The following is a 20,126-nucleotide window of genomic DNA, read 5'->3' on the forward strand; positions in this document are numbered from 1 at the left end:
GCGCTGCCAGGGCCGCGTGCCAGGCGGGCAGCCGGCGCTGGGACGGCTGAGCCCGCACCCGGGCCTCTCAGCGGCTGGCTCCCGCAGGGGCCGGGCAGGGCGGAGTAGCCGGGGTCCCCACATGCCCCTCACTGCCACGCTCACCGGCCACTCCTCGGCCTGCCCCGTCCTGGCCCTGGCCCTGCCATCCCTGTCCATAGTGAGGAGGGCATCCCCTGGCCACCCTGCTCTGCCATCCCCCTGTGGGCAGGGCAACTTAGGGATGGGCAGCCTCAAGACATTTGGGGAGGGGGAAAGGGCCCCATATGGCCTGCCTGGCCTTCTGGCTGGTTCAAGCCTTGTGCCAGGAGGGCTGCTGGTGGGACAGAGACCATGGGCCAGGCTCTGGTAAGTGCTTGGCCTGAACAGGTCCCTTGAGCCTGGGCACAAGCCACCAAGTAGGTAGTGCCCTCGTTCCCCTCTTACAGGTGGGGACTGAATCACTGCCCCCCAGTGTCAAGGCAGGACCTGGACATGCTCTCCAGCCTCTGCCAGTGGATTGACCCACAGTACTAAAGAAGATGACGACCAATGAACAAGTGAGGGGCGGACACAGAAAGGCAGGGTGACCACTGTCTATTGCTGGGGATGAGGTAGCCCCCCCCCACTGCCACCTGCCACGGATGCCAGAGCACACTTCACCAGAGGGTCCCTCCTCAAGTGAGGGGTCGGCCTTCTCTTCCTGGCAACAGCCTGAGTCTCAGGCTGAGTGCAGACCCAGAAGAGCTTCTGAGAGTGGCTTTGGCAGAGGAGAAGCTGGATGACCCCAGACAGGTCACTTCACTTTTCTGAACCTCAGTGTCCTGATATGCAACATGGGCTTAACAAGTGAGGCCAATCTGAGGGTATGGCAAGGAACAGCGACGACCGATGCAGAGGTTTCCGGCTCCAGGCCCTAGCGGGATGCCCCTTCCTCCTCTGACCTCAGGATTTAATGTCTGTGTGCTGGGAAGGAGGACACCCACTGCCCACCAGGCCTCTGGGGCTTTGGGGGTATAGTGATCAGCTGTAGTCTGGTGCCAGAGAGCCATGGGGATCAAATGCCAGCCTTTGCCCCTCCAGCCCACTGTATGCTCCCAATCCCCTCCCCACCTCCTGCCTTCAAGCCCAGCTACATGCCTCCTCTCCCAGTAAGGCTTCCAGGTCCCTCTTCCAACCCTCAGAGGCTCGTGACCTTGTTAGCCCCTCTCTGTTCTGCATATTTGTCTTTTAAAAATATGTTTTTATTGACTTCAGAGAGAGGAAGGGGGAGAGAGAGAGGCAGAGAGAGAGAGAGAGAAACATCAATGAGAGAGGCATTGATCAGCTGCCTCCTGCACGCCCCCTACTGGGGATCAAGCCTGCAACCCCGCAGGTGCCCTGACTGGGAATTGAACCGGGATCTCCTGGATCCTAGGTCGGTTAGAGATGGACCACAGGCCCCACGCTCTCTGTCCTGAATCCTTTCTGGGGAAAGACGCCCCCCTTCCCACACCACCACCACTACCAAGCGCCTGAAGCCAGGGGAGACCCAATCTACCCCAGAAAACCAACTGAGGATGGGTAGGCAGGGGCTGGATGCTTAGGTAGGGGGGTGAGGGGATGGGTGTGAGAAACGGGAGGTGCGAAGTCTGGGAGGGTCCCAGGGCGCCCCCGCAGGAGGGGAGGTCCCTATCTCCGCAGGGCCCCCTCCATCCTTGTTCCAATGCTGCCCCCGTGTGGCCCACAGGCGCACATTCCAGCCTCCGTCCCCTTCCCCATCTGCAGCGCCCCCAGTCCAGTCTACTCTCTCCTTCCTTCCCTCCGCCGTGCGCACCCCGGGAGCGGGAACAGGCGCCCCCGCTCTCCCACGGTGCCCTGCACCCGCCTCCGCTCGGCCCTCCCTGCTCTCCTCTGGCCCCACAGTCCACTCTCCACGCAGTAGCCGGGGGTGCTTTTTAAGAACAAAAACCTGCCCCTTCCTGCCTAACATGTTCCTCAAGGACTCCATTCGCCTTCAGTCTTTCAAGAGACCGGGGCCCAAGAGCTCGAATAGGACTGGGGGGGCCGGGGGAGCTTGAAAAGGGCGGGGCCAGGTCGTAGCACCGCCTTCCCCTCCGACTCGTGCCCTCGCGGCCTTAGGAACCTTTCTTCCCGGCGCTGGGGAAGCTTTCTCCGTGGTACCTTCCGGCCTCCACGGCCGTATTTCCCGTGCTGCACCGCGGCCTCCTCTTTCTCTTCCGGTCCCAGGCGCGTCGGGAGCCGCGGGCTTGGGTGAGTACTGGCCGCGCGGTATCCGAAGCCATCCGCGACTCCCGGGCGGCGGCGGCGGCGGCGGCGGCGGCGGGGACGGGGACGGGGAGGCCGGCTGCCTGGCGGTGGGGAGCGGAGGCGGCGCCCGCGGGTTGTCGAGCAGATGGGAGAGGGAGAGCTCGGGTTTGGGGGACGCGGCGGGGATGCCGGTTTCGGGGACTGGAGCCGGGTGGTGAGAGCGAGCGAGGCCGCAGGTGCGAGGCCTCATGCTGGCGCCTGGCCTCACGCTCTCAGGGTCGGGAAGGCCCCGCCCGCAGCCCTGACCCGCGTTCCCGTCCTCCAGGCGCAGACATGGCCAAGTCCAAGAACCACACCACGCACAACCAGTGTAAGTTCCTCTGCCCGGCCTCCGCCGCGGACCGTGGGAGGGTCGCGGGTGCCGGGGGCAGGGGGGGTCCTCGGCCCGATTTTGTTCTTACCTACTGTTATCTTTGGGGTTATATAGATTTAGAAGCCCGGGGTCCCCGGGGATACCCAACAGTGCTTTGCGCTCAGCGATAGGGGCTCCCCGGGTCTGAAGACGACCTGCTCTGGGAAGTAAGGGTTTCTCCAGGCTCGGCAGCTGTTGAGTAATCTTGTTAGAGGAAACCTTATTTTAATCTAATTCCTTTTTTCCTCCCACAGCCCGAAAATGGCACAGAAATGGCATCAAGAAACCCCGATCACAAAGATACGAGTCTCTTAAGGGGGTAAGTGTGTCTGTCTGGCTCTAGCTTCACACCCTGCCTGAGCATCATTGTTAACTGGTCGTTGATTTGCTTTGGTCTGCAGTTTTTTGTGTGTGTGTTGTTGTTTTTCCTTTAGTCAGCTAGCAAAGCTTTACTTGGTCTTTTCCAGTCCTGGGTGTAACCCCCTGGTCAGGTGCAACCTGCCTCGTGAGGGCAATTGGACTATCTCCTTTGCCCACCCCGAGCACTTGAGGAAAAGGAGTGGTTTTGTCTGTGTGCACCGTGCACCATGTACCTTACAAGTGTCCATTTCACACTGACCAGCATAGGATCTTGATCTGATTGGGTGCCGGGCTTGGGAACAGCTTCCCTTCCTGTGCTGGGAGCTCTGGGGATTAACTGAGAAGGTTGGGGCTGCAGGGTCTGAGGAGAACTGAGCCTTGGTTTTCATGTTTTGGCCTCTTGGTCTGCGTCATCCGCTGTGAATTTGTTGTTCTGGGCTTGGTGTTTAACTGTCACTTTTCTTTAAAGGGGTGGGGTGGCCCGGAGGGGGTTTCAGAACTCCACCCTAGCCCTGCTGTAGGAAATTGAAGCCCTACAACGGGGGGTGGGGGACAGGGCAGCCTTCATTTATTCTTTTTTTTCTGCACTTGCATTTGAGCTCTGCTGGGCTCTGGGCATGTAGACCTGAAAATGTGGTCTGGGTGTAGCATTAGCAGGGTGGGATATTGGTTTCTGGGGTGGCAGTATGAGTTTCTCTGCAGGTAAGTTTCTAAAGGTTGGGTATTTCAGCATTTAAGGTTGGATTTGATGCTGTCTAAGGCCCAATAGGCTTCGGCTGGAGCCCGATAAAGGGGTCCCACATGCTGCACTTATAGGTGCCTGTACCTTTATTGTCTTCTAGGTAGACCCCAAGTTTCTAAGGAACATGCGCTTTGCCAAGAAGCACAACAAGAAGGGCCTGAAGAAGATGCAGGCCAACAACGCTAAGGCCATGAGTGCGCGCGCTGAGGCTATCAAGGCCCTCGTAAAGCCCAAGGAGGTCAAGCCCAGGATTCCAAAGGGCAGCAGCCAAAAGCTCAATCGACTTGCCTACATCGCTCACCCCAAGCTTGGGAAACGTGCTCGTGCCCGCATCGCCAAGGGTCTCAGGCTGAGCCGGCCAAAGGCCAAGGCCAAGGCTCCAACCCAGCCCCAGGCTGCGGGTGCAGGTGCAGCCCCAGCTTCAGCTCAGGCTCCAGCTCCCAAAAGTGCCCAGGCCCCGGCTCCCAAAGGTGCCCAGGCCCCGGCCCCCAAAGGTGCCCAGGCTCCGGCTCCCAAAGGTGCCCAGGCCCCGGCTCCCAAAGGTGCCCAGACCCCGGCTCCCAAAGGTGCCCAGGCCCCCACGAAGGCTCCACAGTAGAGGCCTCTGTCTGCGGATGTGAGGACAGAAGGACTGGTGCGACCCCCGGGCTACTGTCTGCATGGAGCTGGTGTCCTCCTGTGCTATTTGTACAAATAAACCTGAGTCAGGATCTGTCAGTCAGCCTGTGTCTGTGATCCAGGGCTGGGACTGGGGTTCAGGGAGGGTTGCTACCTCCATTTTCCATGGGAGGAGAGCTCAGCTTTCCCTGGCAGTTAGGGTGTGTGGTTGGGCCTCTGGGAGGCAGTTTCCTGGAATAGAAAAAGGGGACGTAGCAAACAACTGGTGGGGGCAGGCTGGTGAGGAAAGAGAAACCCCAGACATCCTTGTTAGGTCTTGACACATGGGAAAGGGATGGGGTCCTGCTGAAGAATTCTGCACTCTGGCCTGAGGTGTTCCTCACTGAGGCTGTTCTTAGAGTACCTGGCTGGCGCCCACTGCCCTGAGTTGTACTGCTTCCCCAAGTGCTCGGGACCCTGGGTGTGGAGGAGAGACTTCCATGGATCATTCTATCCTGCAGGGTGGCCTGGGCAAGTGGGGCCTCCCAGTCCATAGAAATACAGCTGATTATTGGAGAGCTGCTCATGCGCTGGGCAGACTATGCCCCAGTGTTGAGGGACCTGACCAGGCCACTTTCACAGCAGGAATGGAAGAGATTCTGCATAGAGCCCCTATTACACAGTACTGGACATTCATCTCCATGCTGAGCCCTGTGGTGGGACAAAACACTTGTGATCTGGAAAACTGCCTGGTCTCCACGTCTGAGCTGCGGGGAGGGCTGAGACTTGGGAGTAAATGCAATAGGAAGAAAAGGGCCTGGGAGCCTAGCCCGGGAGCTGCCTCAGGCACCTGAGAGATGATTGACCTTCAGCCAGATGCAGTATTAGGATTTGGAGGACTTTAAGGCCCGAGCAGCAATTCGTCCTATACCCTCGGTTACCCTGGCAGACACTGTTGGAGCAGAAGCCATCTGGGGTTTCATTCTATGCTGGCTGGGTGCCTCCCGCCTTCCCAAGTACAGGATGAAGGCCAAGATTGTCCTTAGGTGACGACCATAGGGGGCGATCAGAGGCCTCTTGTGGGACTCAACATTAATTGGTCCCCCAGAAATAGTCACTGCTTGATTGACTTGTGAACATTTCCCTCTGCTTTAAAACTTGCCTGCTTGACTGGACCACCTACAAGAGACGGACAGTGAATTGCATAAAATTCAAGGCCTGGGCACTGCCATAAAAGTTTTTGGGAGTCAAATGGTCGAGTAAGACCTGTGTTGTCCCCAAGGTTGTCATAGGAAAATTACAAACCAAAAAAATACCATACCAAAAAAATATAAAAGAGGTCCAGGCTTTTGTGGGAATTCTGGGGTGTTGGTGAACTTTTATACCACTTGGCACAATGCCTTCCCTTATATTGCTTAAAGAAGGGACATGGGACTGGGCAGCAGAACAGGCTGCTTTTGAGAGCAAACATTCTGCTCTAACAGATGAAAGCTCTTGGCTCTCACAGGCATTTTTGCCATTTGAGTTGGCTATCTCAGTAACCCATGAGGCATGGGCGGGGCAATTCAGCAAGAACAGTAAAAGGAGCAAGTGCCCCTGGGATTTTGGTCCCAACTGTGGAGGGGGGCAGAGAACAGATACACCGGGATGGAGCAGCCAGAGTAAGAACTTGCCATCAAGGGGTGGATCGAACACGTTCCACTGGCTGGCTCCTGCTGTGGTTCACACCTGTGCTGACCGGATGGCCTGCCCACCAACAGCAGAGGATGCCCTCTAGGGATGCAGCAGCTACGAGGCCCTCTGAATACATGCAGCCTCTGAATGCTCCTGCCCCTGTCCCTGTCTAGAGCCCCACAATCTGCAAAGGAGGAGCAGGAGGTTCTGTTGGAGCCTGATACACCGATGGCTCTAGCCAGGTATCCGCCCACCTGGATGGCAGCTGGCATTCAATCATCTACTGATACTCTCTGGGTGGAAATAGGAGCACATCACAGTAGCCAATGGGCCCAGTTAAGAGTGATTTGGTTAATTATGCGTGAACCTTGGCCTGACCCTGTGTACTGGCAGCTGGGCCCTTCTGAAAGGATTGACTCTGTGGCTTGGCCATGAGAATGAGGGCACCAAGCTCTATTGTCCCTGGAACTGGGACCATTTACTGGAATCTACACTGGGATATCCTACCGGTTGGGGCAGTTATTTCACGCTCTTAAGTGGGGAGGAACTGCTCAGTTCCCAGTGGGACCCTGTCACCCTAATGCAGGTGGGACCCATGGAGACACTATATGTAGACGTATGTGCACCACTGAATGAGGGGATGAAGTAGGGGCCCTGTTCTGGCATGTCCCCCCTCCCCCCCATTACCTCCTCACAACAGGAAGCATCACCTCTCTCTGTAACACGGGTGGTTTACACAGCCTGGCCAGATTCCCAGCTGTGGCTGCACTCACATCCAAAGATCCGGCTACGATCTCCCAATTTAAGTCCCTGTAAATATTTGTCTTTCTGGCCCGGCCTCAGACTTCCACTTCCTGCAGCACTGTCACAGGGAGGCACCTCTGCCATCAGCCAAACTGGAGGCTGTGTCTTATACCAGATGAATCTGCTAATAATGTCTCTTGTTAGCACATATGAAATCAAAGTAAACACCCTGAGTGATCCAACCCTAAGCCCGGGCTACCTGTTAGCACACTAGTTAGGCTCCTGGGGAACATGGCAGAAAAAATTGTTACTAACACTTGGATTATTTCTTTTAATCAGCCATTTTTCTTGCAATTGTCTGTATTGTTGCTGTGGACTGTGCCTCCAGTGCAGTCAATTGGTAACCAAACATGCTACCTCCCTGCTACAGAAGCCCCTGGGAGACCACTTAGGGCACCTCAAGGAGGAGGGGGTATGTGAGATTGTAAGAGCCAGTCCTGAGGAGTAGAGTGTGGAGACTGTTCCATAGCGTGGCTGCTGCTGGACCTGCAAACTCCATCCGGGCTAGGCAGAGAGTGCTTCCTGTCGACCCCTCCCCGTGCCCCACTATGTAATGGTTCCTGGACAGGCCCTTGCCTGGCCCCTGGCAAGGATGTAAGGCGTTTCCCCCTATCTGGAGCTGGTCAGCCCCGTACCCCACCCACCCTGCCATTCTATGTCTTTAGCACCTGCCTTGCTGCACAGGGTACCCATGTCATCGCCTCCCGCGATGCACTGCATGTGTAAGTTACTGTTAATCCTCAACACCAGCCTTGAGTATAGTGGTCATGTAATTTGTGGTTGAACCTTGGGCACTTGGGAGGCTCAAAAAGGGTTGCTATTACCCTGGGCAACAGGTGCAGTCCATAGTATGTGGTCCCTTTCCTCTGAAGTAGGTAGCACTGTTATCTGTTTCACAGGTGAGGAAATGTGCTCCAGACCACTGAGCTACAGAGGGGTGGAGAGAGCCTTGGAACCCTGCTGGTCCAAGGGGGGCCCCAGGAAGTGTTAGTTTGCCAACCAGAGCTGGGCTGGTAGGTCTTGACTGTCATCCTGGGTGCTCTGTGGGTGGCCACATGCCCCTTGCCAGCTGGTGTCAGATAGGAGGTGGGGTCTTGACAGGGCCCAGGAGCGGGTTTTGTGTCCTGAAGATGGTCTCTCCCAGCCTGGGGCCACCGGGTGAGATGGCTTCCAAAGTGAGGCCTGCGCTCAGGTCCCTAAGATAGGGGTGTGAAGACTCTCACCCTGTTTCAGTCTGAAGGGGGAGGCTGGGCCCCAATCTCAGGAGACCCCAGGTCAGGAGCTTCAGCTAGGCCACAGCCGCATGCTGCCTCCCCCTCCAGCTCTTGGGTAGGACGCACAAGTCCCAGCTCTGAGCATCAGATCTTGACTCCCTGACCTCCACGCTGTCTAGCAGAGCTTCTGAAGGGGGTTCAGGGAGGGGAGAAGCCAGCCAGTGTCCTGGCTCCTTGTCAGAATGCCACGAGCAGGTGCGTTATTATTACTATCAGGACTGAGCCTGCAGGCTCTGGACTTCCCTTCTGGCCACAAGTAGGAGCTTTAAAACCCAGCCTTCCCTGTCTCCCCTGCTCCACGCTCAGGGAGGTAGAATAGGACTAGACCAGGTCAGCTAGAGGAACGGCTCAGCTCATAGGCTCACAGCTGACTCTTGGCACCGCCTGGGGCCCTGGCCAGGCTGGCCGACTGATGCCCACCTTGTGGATCACTCTGTACACACTGACCCATGATCCCTGCCCAGGGTGCTGGCGGCCCTAAGATGAACTGACCTGGTCTGCCAGGGCTCCGGCCCCTCTGACCTGTGCTCCCAAAACCAGAACAGGGCCACACCCACTTCCTGTCGCCTGAGGGTTGACAAATGCTAGCAGTCATGCCTTGCCAGCTGTCCCTCTGCCTGCCCCACGTCCCACAGGGGCCCTGCTGGCCTCTGGCTCTGGGTCCTGAATGTGCTCCCTGAGATCTGTGTCTTGGTGTCCCCCTCAGTGGGAAAGGTATCCGTGATCCCATAACATATATATAGGGTATCCCCCCAAAATGTATACACAGTTTGAATAATTATAAAGGCAGTGTTTATTAAATCAGAAAAGAAAGAAACACCAAGTGAGCTATCAGCTGTTAAAGTGTGTATAAATTTTTTGGGACACCCTATAGATACGGTGGCCACTGAGAACAGGAAGGCTGGCACCTTGTTGCTGGACAGACGTGGCTGGTTCAGGACAGGTGTACTGTGTCAAAGGACACAGCAGTGGGGGTGGGGGGGAAGCACTCAAAGCTAGGTTCAGCTTCCTCCTCTGCCATGGGGATGGTAACGGCATGTCCCCAGAGGAATGAGCATCCCTGCTCCATGAATGTCCTTGCCATTGGTATTTCATGGCCTCTGTCCACACAGACTTGATTGTGGGGCAGGGAGAAGAGGGGTCCTTGGCACCGGTCAGGGTGGAAGCTCCAGGGGTAGAGGCTGGGGAGTGTGGGCTCAGTTGTCGCTGGGCAGGGCGGGCACACTGGCCAGGGCAGGCAGCAGCCGTGTGTATATGTCAATCCCACGGAGGAACACGGCCTCGTGCAGCCGCTCATCGTGGTCGTGCAGCAGCGCAGGTGTGTGGTTCATGGGGGAGAAGCCCAGAGCTGGGACACCCGCCTGCAGGTGAGAGGGAACCATTAGGGAGAAGGCCACCGTCCAGGCCACCCCCCTGCCCGTCCTGCTGCGATGCGAGCAGCTCACCGCACGGAGATAGCGGCCGTCGGTGGCAGCGGGGCAGATGTTGGGCTCCAGAGTGAGGTTCCTGCAGAGGCAGAGCCTGGTGAGTGGGAGGCAGAGGGGAGAGGGCAAGGCAAGGACTGAAGGGGCAAAGGCAGCTGGAAGGAGGCAGCGGAGAGCAGGAGGGAGAGGAAGGCAGGCCAGTGTGCTCACATGTCCTTGCAGGCCCCACTGAATGCTGCCCACCAGGGGTCTGAGTCATCAGTAGATGTCACTCGCGGCTCCGTCCACTTCTGGGGGGAAGAGAAGGGTGGCAGGATCAGGACAAGGCCTGGGCATCTTGCTCTGTTTTCACAGGGTGGGTATGTGCCCAGCACCGGACACCCCACCCCCACCTCCCACACCTGCCCAGAGAGCCAGCTGGCCAGCCCAGCCACAGGCCCCCTTCCAGTTCCTCGAAGGACCTTCACTGCCTTCTGCCTACCTACTTGCTGTCCATCCTTCAGGTCCTAGCCCATGCCCCCCTCCTCAAGACAGCTCTCCCCGACCTCTCAGACTGGTCCAAAACGCATTTCAGTTCTCAGTTCGAGGTCCTACCCTTTTCTGGACCATATGTTTATACTTATATAAAAATATCCTGTAAAAATTGACTCATGTCTATCCCCCCTTCGTGCTGTAAGAGCTAAGGACTGAACTGTCATTTGACTCCCCGGCACCCAGCGGCCTCACAGCAAATGCTGGCAGGGGATTAGCATGAATCTCTCAGCTAAAGCAACGCCCAGGTGTGTGCAGCACATCCAGCACACACTCCTACAGGCCCTGTCTCCCCAGCTCCCACGACTCCCCCATCATTCGGTTGGTACCTGAGCAAACTCGAAGGTGACCCCCGGGCCAGCTGCCTGGCACCAGCCCTGAAGCTGTTCCTCGAAAGCCTACGAGAAGGGAGATGAGCTGATCCCTCAGGCTCTCCCTGAGCCTCTAGGACAGCATTGAGGACCCAGGCTCCCTCCTCCAAACCCAGGTGGTGGTGGCACCTTCAGATCCACATCCGGTGCCACGCGGAAGTCAAAGCCAGCGCTCATGGTGGCAGGTACCACGTTATAGGACACGCCGCCCTCTAGCTTAGTTAGGTTCACAGAGGTCACGGCGCCCAGCTTCAGGTGGGGGTTTGCCTGCAGCCTGCAGTGGGGGGCAGGGGCGGCAAGGGGACAACAGATAAAAACCAGGCTGGCATCCCTCCTGTCTGGCACAGCTCCCAGCCCCGGTGCCTCCCAGGCTGCCTCACCTCTGCCTCTCCTTCTCCCGAAAAGCCAGGATGGAGCCTATGACCTTGTGCTGGGGGGTGTGAGGTTAGATGTGAGAGAGGCCCGGGACACAGTCCCAGGAACTCCCAGATTCCATCCCCGGGGCCACCCACCAGCTTCTCTGCGGCGGTGTCCTCGATGAATACGGAGCCATGGCCAGGCTTCCCGGTGCTTGTGATCCGCACCCCTGGGAGATGCAGGGGGAGGGGTACCTTCAGCATGGGAGGCTGGGAAAGCACTCAGTCCTTGGGTGGGCCCAGGGCTGCAACTCGTTCACAGCTCCTCTGGCAGGGCTCTGTCCCCGCAGAGCGCACAGTACAGGGCTGGTTTCTGCCCTCAGGGGCTCGGGAAGGAGAAGCCCAGGCAAGGAGGGGCTGTGAGGCAGGGTTCCAGGCCTACTCGGGCCCCTGCCCCTTCTAGCCTAGTCTCCCATCTGCAGTCACCCTCTCCCTCCAAGTCGTACTCACACCAGGGGCTCCGCTCGCTGTAGAAGACAACGAAGGCGTCAGTGGGGTTGGCCAGGCCTAAGGAGGGAGGAAGGGGTTCAGAGGGTGGAGTGGCACAGCCCCACTAGCAGCCTCCCCATCCCGCTGGCCACTCAGTGACCTGCCACCCTGCTCACCCTCATCCAGGGCAAAGCCAGCCCTGAGGGCCTTGAACTCGGGCTGCTGTACAAACAGCTCCATGCCTCGGTGACCCCCAATCTCCTCATCTGTAAAAGCAGCAGGGATGTGAGATGAGGGAGCCATGCCCCCAACACCCCCCTCTCCCTAAAGGTGCCCCTCCCGGAGCCACTCCCACCTGGCACAAAGGTCATGTGGATGGTTCTGGGGAAATGGTGGCCCTCAGCCTTCAGCCTCCTCACAGCCTCCAGGTACCTGAGGGGCAGCGAGAGGGTGTAAGCCAGGTGCCGAGGGAGCCACCAGGCGGGCAGGCTGGAGCTGTAGGCCCTGGACCTTGCTCTGCCAGAGCCTGGCAGGGGACTCAGGGAAGTCCCTGTCCTGTACTTCCTGCCCAGTGTAGGGGTCAAGGTGTTCCTCGGCCTTGAGGTTGGGCCACTCCATGGGCAGCGGGGACACTGTGGGGAGGACACTCACTGGATGCTGACACACTTCATGTCCTGGGCACCCCTGGCATAGATGTAGCCATCGGCATCCTTGAAGGCCTCGAAGGGGTCATGACTCCAGTATTCCTGGGGGCAGGGATGGGAAGAGGGACCCAAGCCCCACATTCTGTCATTAATCCACTGTGCTCAACTGTGGTCCTGCCCTAGGAGCCCATTGTAGGGTTGACAGGCGGGTGGTGAAGGCGAAAGAAGAGGGCATCAGACTGCCAGCCCTCATCTCTGCGTCCCACCTCTACCCCTACCTGGGCGTGAAACAGCAGCTGGACCAAGGCTGCTCAAGTGGAATGATGCCCAATGAGGTCAGCGTCAGTGCCAGGACCAGCACCAGGGCTCCCTGAGGTGGAGGGGGTATGCCTCACCTTATCCCCACCCTCCCTCCCCACACTCACACACCTTGAAGACAGGTACCACATCCGTGTGGGAGTTGAGCAAGATGGAGGAAAGTTTGGGGTTGCTGCCTGGCCAGGTCAGCACGGTCACTACACGGCCAGGTGCCACCTGGGGAGGGCCAGGAGGGAAGTTCAGTGCAGGGTATGGAGGTGCCCCAGGCCCACTTCTGCTCCCCACACCGGGCCCTGGGCTCACCTCCACTTTCTGACAGCCCAGGCCCAGTTGGTGGGCTCTCTCCTCGAGGAAGGCGACAGCGGCCCCTGCGGACACAGAGGCTTGGGGCTGCTTCTGCCTTCCCAGGCTTCCTCCCCCCTGCCCAGGCAGAGCTTGGAGGCACATCCAGAGAGGGGAGCAGACCCCCCCCCAGATGGGCTGCTGCCTCGACACAACTGCACATCTCTCAGAGACACCTGCATTTCTGCCCCCACGGGAGAAGCGAATTTGGGCCAATCCGTGACCCTTCGTGGAAGGCCAGGCGGGAAGTCCAGGGTTAGAAGGTGGCGTCCTGTTCCTTAAAGAAGGGGCAGTTATGGCGCAGGGACGGGAAAGCCACCCGGCATCTCCCAGGTGGAAAATCACAGCAGGAATTTGGACCCATGCACACAGTTCCCAGACACCAAGCTTGACTCCCTAAGGGCTGTGGCCTTTGTCCAGCCCCAGTGGACTTGGAGGGCCTGTTCGTCCAAGCGGCTGCCTCGGCCTCCCCTCCCCACCCAGGAGTCACTTGGGAGGAGCCCCGGCTCTGCAGGATCGGTCCCTCCACAGCCTGGACGGGCTGCCGCAGCCTTTGACCTGGGGGATGTCCAGGGGGGTTGCGGTGCCATTTGGGGCAGCAGAGTGGGGCTCGGCTGGGTGACAGGCGTCCCCGCCCCCGGTGCCCCGCCGCGCGCTCACCGTAGTCGGGCTCCGGCTGGACGGTGCGGATGCGCAGGTACCGGCGGAAGAGTGCCACGGACGGGTGCTCGTCCTCGGGGCCCCTGCCGGCCATGGCGCCGCGCGTGGAAGCTGGGGGCAAAGCGAGCGCTGCCGACCCTCCCGGCCGCTGGCGCCCCCGCGCGTCCGCCGGGGAGCGGGCGCCCCGTCTCGGAGCCCGGCTGTCTCCGCTGCACCTTAGACACCGCCCATCAGCCCCCGGGCCCGCGGAGGTCGTGCCCTGGCCGCCTGGCCGCGGGGAACGCCGGGGCGCGGGCCTGACCCCCGCCCTCCCCGAGCCGCCCGTCCCACCGCTCGGGTTTCGCGCCGGGAGCCCCAGGTCCCCGACTCCGCTCGGCCGGCCTCGGGCCTGCGCCCGCCTCTCCGCCCCGCGGGGGCTGCGGCCGGGACTCGGGGCCCAGCGAGGTCGCGGGCTCGGGGCCGCCCCGCCCCCCACGTGGCCGGCCGGGGTCGCGGGGAGGCCCGAAGGCGGCGAGTACCCGCGCGTCCGCCCGCCGCTGCCCCAGCCTGCGCCCCGGAACCCAGGCTCGGCTCCCGACCCCGCCCCGGAACCGCTGCTCCCGCCTCCAGCTCCGGGCCGGGGCGACTGCCGGCCCCCGGCCCCGGCCTGGCGGAGCGTCCCGGGGGCCCCGCCCCAAGGGCTCCCCCTCGGGCGGCGTCAGGACGGGGCCGGAAGGGAGGGCGGGACCGAGGGGCGGCGGGCGCCCCCTGGCGCCCCGGGGGCGGCGCTGCGCGGTCCCGCCTGAGCCGCCCGCGCGGCCCCGCGCCGCCCGCCGGGGTCCTGCTCCTCCGGCCGGTGTCTCGGCCCCTCCGGGGGGCTCCCCGGCCCTCGGGCCCCTGTGCGCAGAGGCAACTGCGTAACGTCCCCAGCCGCGCTGCGGGCGCACGGTGCCCGCGGTGTGGGCGCGTGAACGGCCGCTGCGACCGCGCGGGAGTGTGCGGCGGCGGCCGGGTGCGGCAGGGAGGGGTCGCGACGCTCTGATGGGAGGGGTGGGAAACTCACCTTCCAGGTGGCTCCCGGGGCCTCGGCGGCCACCGCAGAGGGAGAACGGAGGCGCAGGCGTCCCGCCGGCCACCTCGCTGGGCTGTGGCTGCTCACTCGTGCGCCCGGTGCCCTTTGTACTCAGACCGTTCCGCCCCTGCTCGGGGGCTGTCCGCGTGGGGAGGGGCAGGGCTAGAGACTTCAGCCTCTGGGCGCGGAGGAAGCGGGCTGGAGGGCAGGGCAGGGTCTGGGCCGCTGACCCACGCGTGCCCAGGGGCTAGCAGGCTTAGCGGTTCACCAGCGATGCCCTGTTAATTGCTAAGCCACATTCTCCACCCCAGCGCTGCGCACAGCCCCCTCCGGCCTTGGCCCTGCATTCCTGACTCCCTGGGCTCAGCTCCCAGGCCCTGGATTGCCCACCAATCCCAGGGGTCACACAGCAGGAGTGATACCCCCACTCCAGCATTGTGAGGCCAAGAGCTCCACTGACCCATCCAATCCTAAATCCGCTTTCTGAGCTAGGTGTTACTATCACGCTCATTTTACAGATGAGGAAACCGAGTCACAGCGGTGAGGGCAGCCGACTAGGAAGCAGCCCGTGTTCTTAGCCTTTCCAGGCTGCTGGAGCCCTCCCTCCAGACCCCAGCCCCAAAACAGTCCCAGACTTGCCTCCCACTCCCCCCGCCCCCCAAGCAACACCAGGAAATAGGAACTGTCACTCCCTGGGCATGACAAAAGTGCTTTTATTTATTGTGCCTGTGAGAAAAATAAGAGCTCCTGACTGGGCCTGGCCTTCTGGCCTCTGCTCTCTGATCCTAGGGGCTGCCTCCCTGGTAGGGGACTGGTCCAGACCCTCCAGGCTAAGAGGGAGAGCTCAAGGCAGCTGGTCAAGGAAGGCAAGGAGGACAAGGTGGAAGTCTTTTGGCTTGTGGAGGTAGCAGGCGTGACCTGCATCCTGCAGCTTCACCACAGAGTGGTTGGGCAGGTGGCGGAGCTGCCGCAGTGACTCCCGAGCCAGGATGTGGTCCAGCTCCCCATACAGGATGAGAGTCGGGGTCTGCAGGGCAAGGCAAGGGGCTGTAACCCCACGGCATGATGGGGACTAACCCTCAGGCCATCTCCTTAGGAAATCTTCCCCAAACACCCATCTTTTCCACCCAGATCAGGGACGGGGCCATGTGTGCTCCATGTGTCCTGAGTCCTCTCCTCCCACGACAGGGAGCCAGGAACTTTGGAGCCCCTCTTCCCATACCTTCACGGCCCAGAACTGTTCCTGAGTGTAGTTCTGGGTGGAGGCGGGTGCGATGGGCACGAATCCGTGCAGCTGATGGTGGTCTCGCATCAGGAAGGGCAGGGCATAGCGGCCACTCAGCGAGGGGCTCACCAGCACGGCATTCTGCACCTCCAGGTCCCGCAGCACGCGCTCCAGCAGCTCCGCCCGCCCTGCCTCCGTTCTGGCCTCCTTTGAAGGAGCTGAGTTCCCAAAACCTGGGAGCAGCGGGAGGCACCAGCTGAGGGGGCTGGGAAGGAGCTCAGAAAAAAGAGGTGGGGAGCAGCGGAACATGGCCCATGCTACCCCAAATGTCCAGGAGCTATTTTTTGTGATGTAATAGGCCTGCTAGGAAAACATCTTTCATTCATATCATATTGGCAAAACTAAAATACTGATAATGCGCAGTGTTGGGGAAGGTGTGGGGAAATGGGAACTTTCATACATGACGGATGGGAGGAAAAATCCACAGAGCAGTTTTGAGGGTAAGGTAATAACTGTCAGAATTTAAAAGATGAGTGTCCTTTACCCCATCGGTTGTCCTTGGTAGCTATGCTACAGAAATGATTGCCCACATGCTCACAGAAGCATGTCCAAGGGTGCCCAAGCATTTCAACGGACACGGCGAACTCTAAACCGATCTACATACCCACCAGTAGAGGGACGGCCAGAAGAACCTGTCCACCCCTCCGATGGCGCACACTACAGAGAGGAAGATCACAGCGACTGGCGTGACCCATGAGACACGGTAGAGGGGAGAAAACCAAGCTGCGGATAGACTCACTAAATCGCAGGCCACCAATCGTGCTGGCAGCCCCCATCACACAATCCTGCATATTGTCTGTTTCTCTATGCACGGAAGTGTCCAGAGGGGGTCTGGCTCCCCCAAACTGCTGAAGTGAGGGAAGGAAATGTGGCACCGGTCTCTGAGGGTGTCACCCTTGTTTGGTTTTTTCAAATAACAAGAGTGATAGCATAAATCATTTGACAGCCAAAAAACCAAAATGCTCCCGGGTTTGTCATAAAAGGCGCAGTGAGATCTCCACATGCAACCCAGTGACCTCAGGCATGTTTCCACCTGCTCCGTGATGTGCGACAATCAGGCGAGTTTTCAAGGCAGAAAATAAAGACAGTCCTTTTTGCGTTGCCATCTTGTGTTGTGACCTGCCACTGCCCGTCTGGATACTGGGGTTCAGATGCCCTCCTGGCCACATCTTAGGGCTTCCCTACCCCTCCAAGTTCCCTTCTGGGAAGCTGTCCCCTTGGACCTGCTGCAGGCTGCCTTCCCCAGGAGACCCAGGAGTCGGGGCTCTCACCTGGGAGGTCAAGGGCCACAGCCCGGTAGCCCCTCTGTGCCAGCAGCTGCAGTGTGCCCAGCTGCTCCCACGTGTGGGAGTTAAAGGCTTTTCCGTGGAGCAGCACCACCTGCACCCTGTGGGCACACAGAGGAGGGTGGGCCTGAGAGTCTGGCAGCGGCCCACTTCTTCCTAGGCTTCTCCCATTGCCCTCCCAGGCCCTGAGCACCCTGAGTTGAGCTGGGGTTCCACCCAGGGACTCCCTTCAGGCCTAGTCCTTCCACTCTACCCCTGGGTCAGGACCCACCTGCGTGACCGACGGAGTGGGAGAACCTCACGGTAGAAGATGGGGGAGTTGCCAGGGGTGAGACCAGCCAGGATTGTGACATTGGGGTCTCTCCAGAGCCAGGAAGTGTGCTCGGGGGGGCCCGGCAGCCCCACGTACAGCAGCAGCATGAGCAGCAGGCCCAGGCCCAGCAGGGCTATCTGGGACCGGCTCATGGCGGTCCATACCACAGTCTGGAGGAGGAGAGGAGAGGGAGAAGAGGCTGGGCTGAGGCCCCACGTGGACTCCTGGACCCCACACCTAAACCCTACCCGAATCCCCCAGCAGAGGAAGAGCTTAGCCTTTGCCCTTTCTCCTGCTCTGGGCAGGGGTCTGAGGGTTCAAACCCAACTGCTCCACATGCCAGGGTGAGGGTTCAGGTACCCCGCAGTGTGCGAAAGAGCACCTGAGATGCCCCCCTGGCACACAGCATGCCAAAGGCCACTATTATTATAGGTCTCTTAATAGGAAACTTTGAGCTTCGGGAGATTCTCTTGCTCAAAGTGCAGAGTGCTAGCAAGCAGGGGAACTGGGATTTGAACCCAGGGCTGGACTCCTACCAGTGGGACACACTTGGCTTGCCAAAGAGGAAAGCGTGGAGCTGGGAGGTGACGGATGAGCCGGAGCCTTGCTAGTGGAACTGGTGAGGGTCCTCAAAGGTGAGAGACTCCCCCTGAGGGCTTGTTTGAAAATGGCTCTTTTTATCACACTGCGTATTCTAGTGCTGAAATCAGAACGTGCTTTACAATGGATGGGAATATTTAATTTTCCGCCCTGCTGAGGTGAAGCGTGAAGTGGGGAGGAGGCTCATGGAGAGGCTGAGGCAGGAGGTGGGTGGGCCCAGGCAGGAGAATGGCACAGACGGGGAAAGGGCAGCATGGAGGCTGGAGAGATGAACACCCCCCACCCTCCCAGCTTCATGCCAAGTAGCTAGCTTCAGGACTCCTCCAGCCAGGGTCCTTTGCCAGCCCAGAGGACAGGCCTCAGGGCCAGGACCCAGGCAGAGCAGTCAGCCCTGGCTTTGAGGCTCTGCTCCGCACTTCCCAGCCCGAGTCTTCAGTTGGTCAGCAGAATGGACAGGATAGTCCCAGGCGGCCCAAGCCTCCCGCAAGGTTTCAACAATACAGTGCACTTGCCTTGGGGCTGGCCTGTCATCACTTTGTGGGCCTAGGAGGAGCACCCCTGCTTGTTCCCAGGTTCCAGCAAACACATCTCTTTTCAGAGCCACCGGGGCATGGCCTCAGCTGGACCGGGGACCAGTCTGCAGCCCCACCCACATCTCAGGATGCTTCCTAAGCCCCCATTCCCAAGCTCTGGAGTCAGGTGGGACCCAGGAGCTGAGCGGAGGAAGAAGGAGCTTCTCTCTTCTTTCTGACCAGGAACTGACTGGGATGCGGGCCTCCAACGCGGTTGGCTTAGGTTCCCACGAGACCAGGCTTGGGCGCTGGCCCCTCCTTGCAGCGGAGACTGGGCCACAGGGGGCCTCTCCAGGTTGGGAGGGGTGGGAATTCGGCTGTCGCCTGGGCAGCCCAGGGGGCTGGAGCCCTAGACAACCTTACCCTGCCAGCAGCAGGCAACCTGGTCTCGCTAGCTACAGATCTAGGGGCTGGGGCTGAGGGTGGAGCAGCACACGCTTAGGCCTTGGCACACGCGTCGGCAGTGACACACAGGTGTACGCGACTGCACACAACTACCGAGTTTTGCCCGCACCGGATTTTCTCTCGCGCAAGCTATTCCCTGCACTTAGACACACCTCTGACTGGCACTGGCCTGTGCGAAATCGATCCCTTGAAACGAAATACACACCCTCAAAATCATGCGCACCGTCAGGCATCAGGAAGGCAGCCGGACAGACAGACACACAGACACACACACGGCTTCAAACTCACATGCAGAACCTCAAATTTCAAGAACACCGCCATCCGCACAACCCTAAAACTACACATGAACGTAAGAAACACACGTGCACAGGCGGACGGACGGACACACACCCAGACCCTCAGAAACACACACGGTAGACACAGGGCTCGTGCCCGCAAAATCATACGCTGAGCTACACGCAGTGGACATACTCAGACAGCAAGCCGCGGACAGACCGACACCCGCCAGCACCGCGCCCACACCCCGGCCCCCAGAGCGCAGGCCGCGCGCGCCCCGCCCCGACGAGCGCGCTCCCTGCGCCAGCGCCCGCCCCGCCGGGACTCCGCCCAGGGCGCGGGGCGAGGGTGGGGAGGGCCGGCCGGCCCCCGGGGACACTCACGGGGCTGCCCGAGAGGGCCCGGCGGGCCCCGCCCACGCGGAACCAGCAGCCGAACAGTCCGGTGGCCATGGCGCCGCGTCGCCCGCTCCGCAGGCCGCAGCCCGCACCGGCCGCCCCGCGCGCAGCCTCCGAGGCGCGCTTGCGCAGTCCGCAGTCGCCGGCCCCGCGCCGAGCAGCCCCCGCGGCGGGGGACCTGGGGGCGGCGCCCCAAAGCCTGCAGGCCCGGCCCCTCGTCCAGATTTCCCGGATTGCTTTGGACTGGAGAGCCGCGGGGAGAGCCAGGCAGCTTCTCCCCAGCAGAGCAGAGCGTCTGCGCCCTGGTTCAACCTCTCGTCTGTAAAGGGGGGGTGCTTGTGAGGGTTGTGTTACGGACTCAAGGACCTGCCAAGCCTTAGGACAGCGCCTGGCAGGGAGGCCTCGCGGGGTGAATGCCAGGCGTCACTGTTACGCAGCAGCACCGGGGCTCGGCCCTGACCTTACAAACGCACCGGCGCACGCGCCGCGCCACAGCCCGGGGCACCTGTCCGGGTCGTCGACCCGCGATCGACCTCTGCTCTGCCCCGAGGCAGAGGCGCCGCGTGGTGGCCAGGCCTGGCACGGATAGCTGGGTGGCTCCTTTATTGGCACCCTGCGAGGCGGGCGACCTCACACCCATTCTGCAGGCGAGGAAAGCGGCTCGCAAGCTCTGG

At 60.3% G+C, this 20,126-nt stretch overlaps 3 protein-coding genes across 3 annotated transcripts; 1 reads left to right on the forward strand and 2 right to left on the reverse strand.

Moving 5' to 3' along the window:
• The first annotated feature begins 2,178 nt into the window (after positions 1-2,178).
• On the forward strand, positions 2,179-4,499 carry RPL29 (ribosomal protein L29). Its single transcript, XM_016216882.2, has 4 exons — positions 2,179-2,271; positions 2,594-2,638; positions 2,935-2,999; positions 3,883-4,499. The coding sequence occupies exons 2-4, from the start codon at positions 2,602-2,604 to the stop codon at positions 4,378-4,380; spliced, it is 600 nt and encodes a 199-aa protein (XP_016072368.2). The 5' UTR covers positions 2,179-2,271; positions 2,594-2,601; the 3' UTR covers positions 4,381-4,499.
• A 4,407-nt stretch (positions 4,500-8,906) lies between these two features.
• Positions 8,907-13,374, reverse strand: ACY1 (aminoacylase 1). Its single transcript, XM_016216893.2, has 14 exons — positions 13,267-13,374; positions 12,568-12,632; positions 12,376-12,480; positions 11,954-12,048; positions 11,658-11,734; positions 11,479-11,568; positions 11,324-11,380; positions 10,970-11,043; positions 10,838-10,887; positions 10,587-10,731; positions 10,416-10,484; positions 9,766-9,845; positions 9,577-9,637; positions 8,907-9,492 (listed from the first exon to the last, which is right to left on the reverse strand). The coding sequence occupies exons 1-14, from the start codon at positions 13,358-13,360 to the stop codon at positions 9,328-9,330; spliced, it is 1,227 nt and encodes a 408-aa protein (XP_016072379.2). The 5' UTR covers positions 13,361-13,374; the 3' UTR covers positions 8,907-9,327.
• Positions 13,375-15,016: 1,642 nt separating this feature from the next.
• Positions 15,017-19,550, reverse strand: ABHD14A (abhydrolase domain containing 14A). Its single transcript, XM_087824689.1, has 5 exons — positions 19,438-19,550; positions 17,160-17,371; positions 16,874-16,989; positions 15,540-15,775; positions 15,017-15,344 (listed from the first exon to the last, which is right to left on the reverse strand). Exons 1-5 carry the CDS (start codon positions 19,504-19,506, stop codon positions 15,162-15,164), a joined length of 816 nt encoding a protein of 271 aa, XP_087680815.1. The 5' UTR covers positions 19,507-19,550; the 3' UTR covers positions 15,017-15,161.
• Between the last annotated feature and the right edge of the window lie 576 nt (positions 19,551-20,126).

The sequence above is a fragment of the Miniopterus natalensis genome, chromosome 15 (assembly GCF_054644295.1).
Source record: "Miniopterus natalensis isolate mMinNat1 chromosome 15, mMinNat1.hap1, whole genome shotgun sequence".
NCBI classification, from domain to species: domain Eukaryota; kingdom Metazoa; phylum Chordata; class Mammalia; order Chiroptera; family Miniopteridae; genus Miniopterus; species Miniopterus natalensis.

What these genes read in the sequence shown, in the direction of transcription:
- RPL29 (XM_016216882.2), top strand. Translation starts at nt 2,602, where the DNA reads ATGGCCAAGTCCAAGAACCACACCACGCACAACCAGT. An exon ending in CCACACCACGCACAACCAGT is followed by an intron (nt 2,639 to 2,934) that starts GTAAGTTCCTCT and finishes TTCCTCCCACAG; the next exon opens with CCCGAAAATGGCACAGAAAT. An exon ending in GATACGAGTCTCTTAAGGGG is followed by an intron (nt 3,000 to 3,882) that starts GTAAGTGTGTCT and finishes ATTGTCTTCTAG; the next exon opens with GTAGACCCCAAGTTTCTAAG.
- ACY1 (XM_016216893.2), bottom strand. Translation starts at nt 13,360, where the DNA reads ATGGCCGGCAGGGGCCCCGAGGACGAGCACCCGTCCGTGGCACTCTTC. An exon ending in ATGAAGTGTGTCAGCATCCA is followed by an intron (nt 11,735 to 11,953) that starts GTGAGTGTCCTC and finishes GCTGCCCCTCAG; the next exon opens with GTACCTGGAGGCTGTGAGGA. An exon ending in ACGGCCGCTATCTCCGTGCG is followed by an intron (nt 9,493 to 9,576) that starts GTGAGCTGCTCG and finishes TCTCACCTGCAG; the next exon opens with GCGGGTGTCCCAGCTCTGGG.
- ABHD14A (XM_087824689.1), bottom strand. Translation starts at nt 19,506, where the DNA reads ATGGCCACCGGACTGTTCGGCTGCTGGTTCCGCGTGGGCGGGGCCCGC. An exon ending in GGGCCCTCTCGGGCAGCCCC is followed by an intron (nt 17,372 to 19,437) that starts GTGAGTGTCCCC and finishes CTCCTCCTCCAG; the next exon opens with ACTGTGGTATGGACCGCCAT. An exon ending in AACAGTTCTGGGCCGTGAAG is followed by an intron (nt 15,345 to 15,539) that starts GTATGGGAAGAG and finishes CTTGCCCTGCAG; the next exon opens with ACCCCGACTCTCATCCTGTA.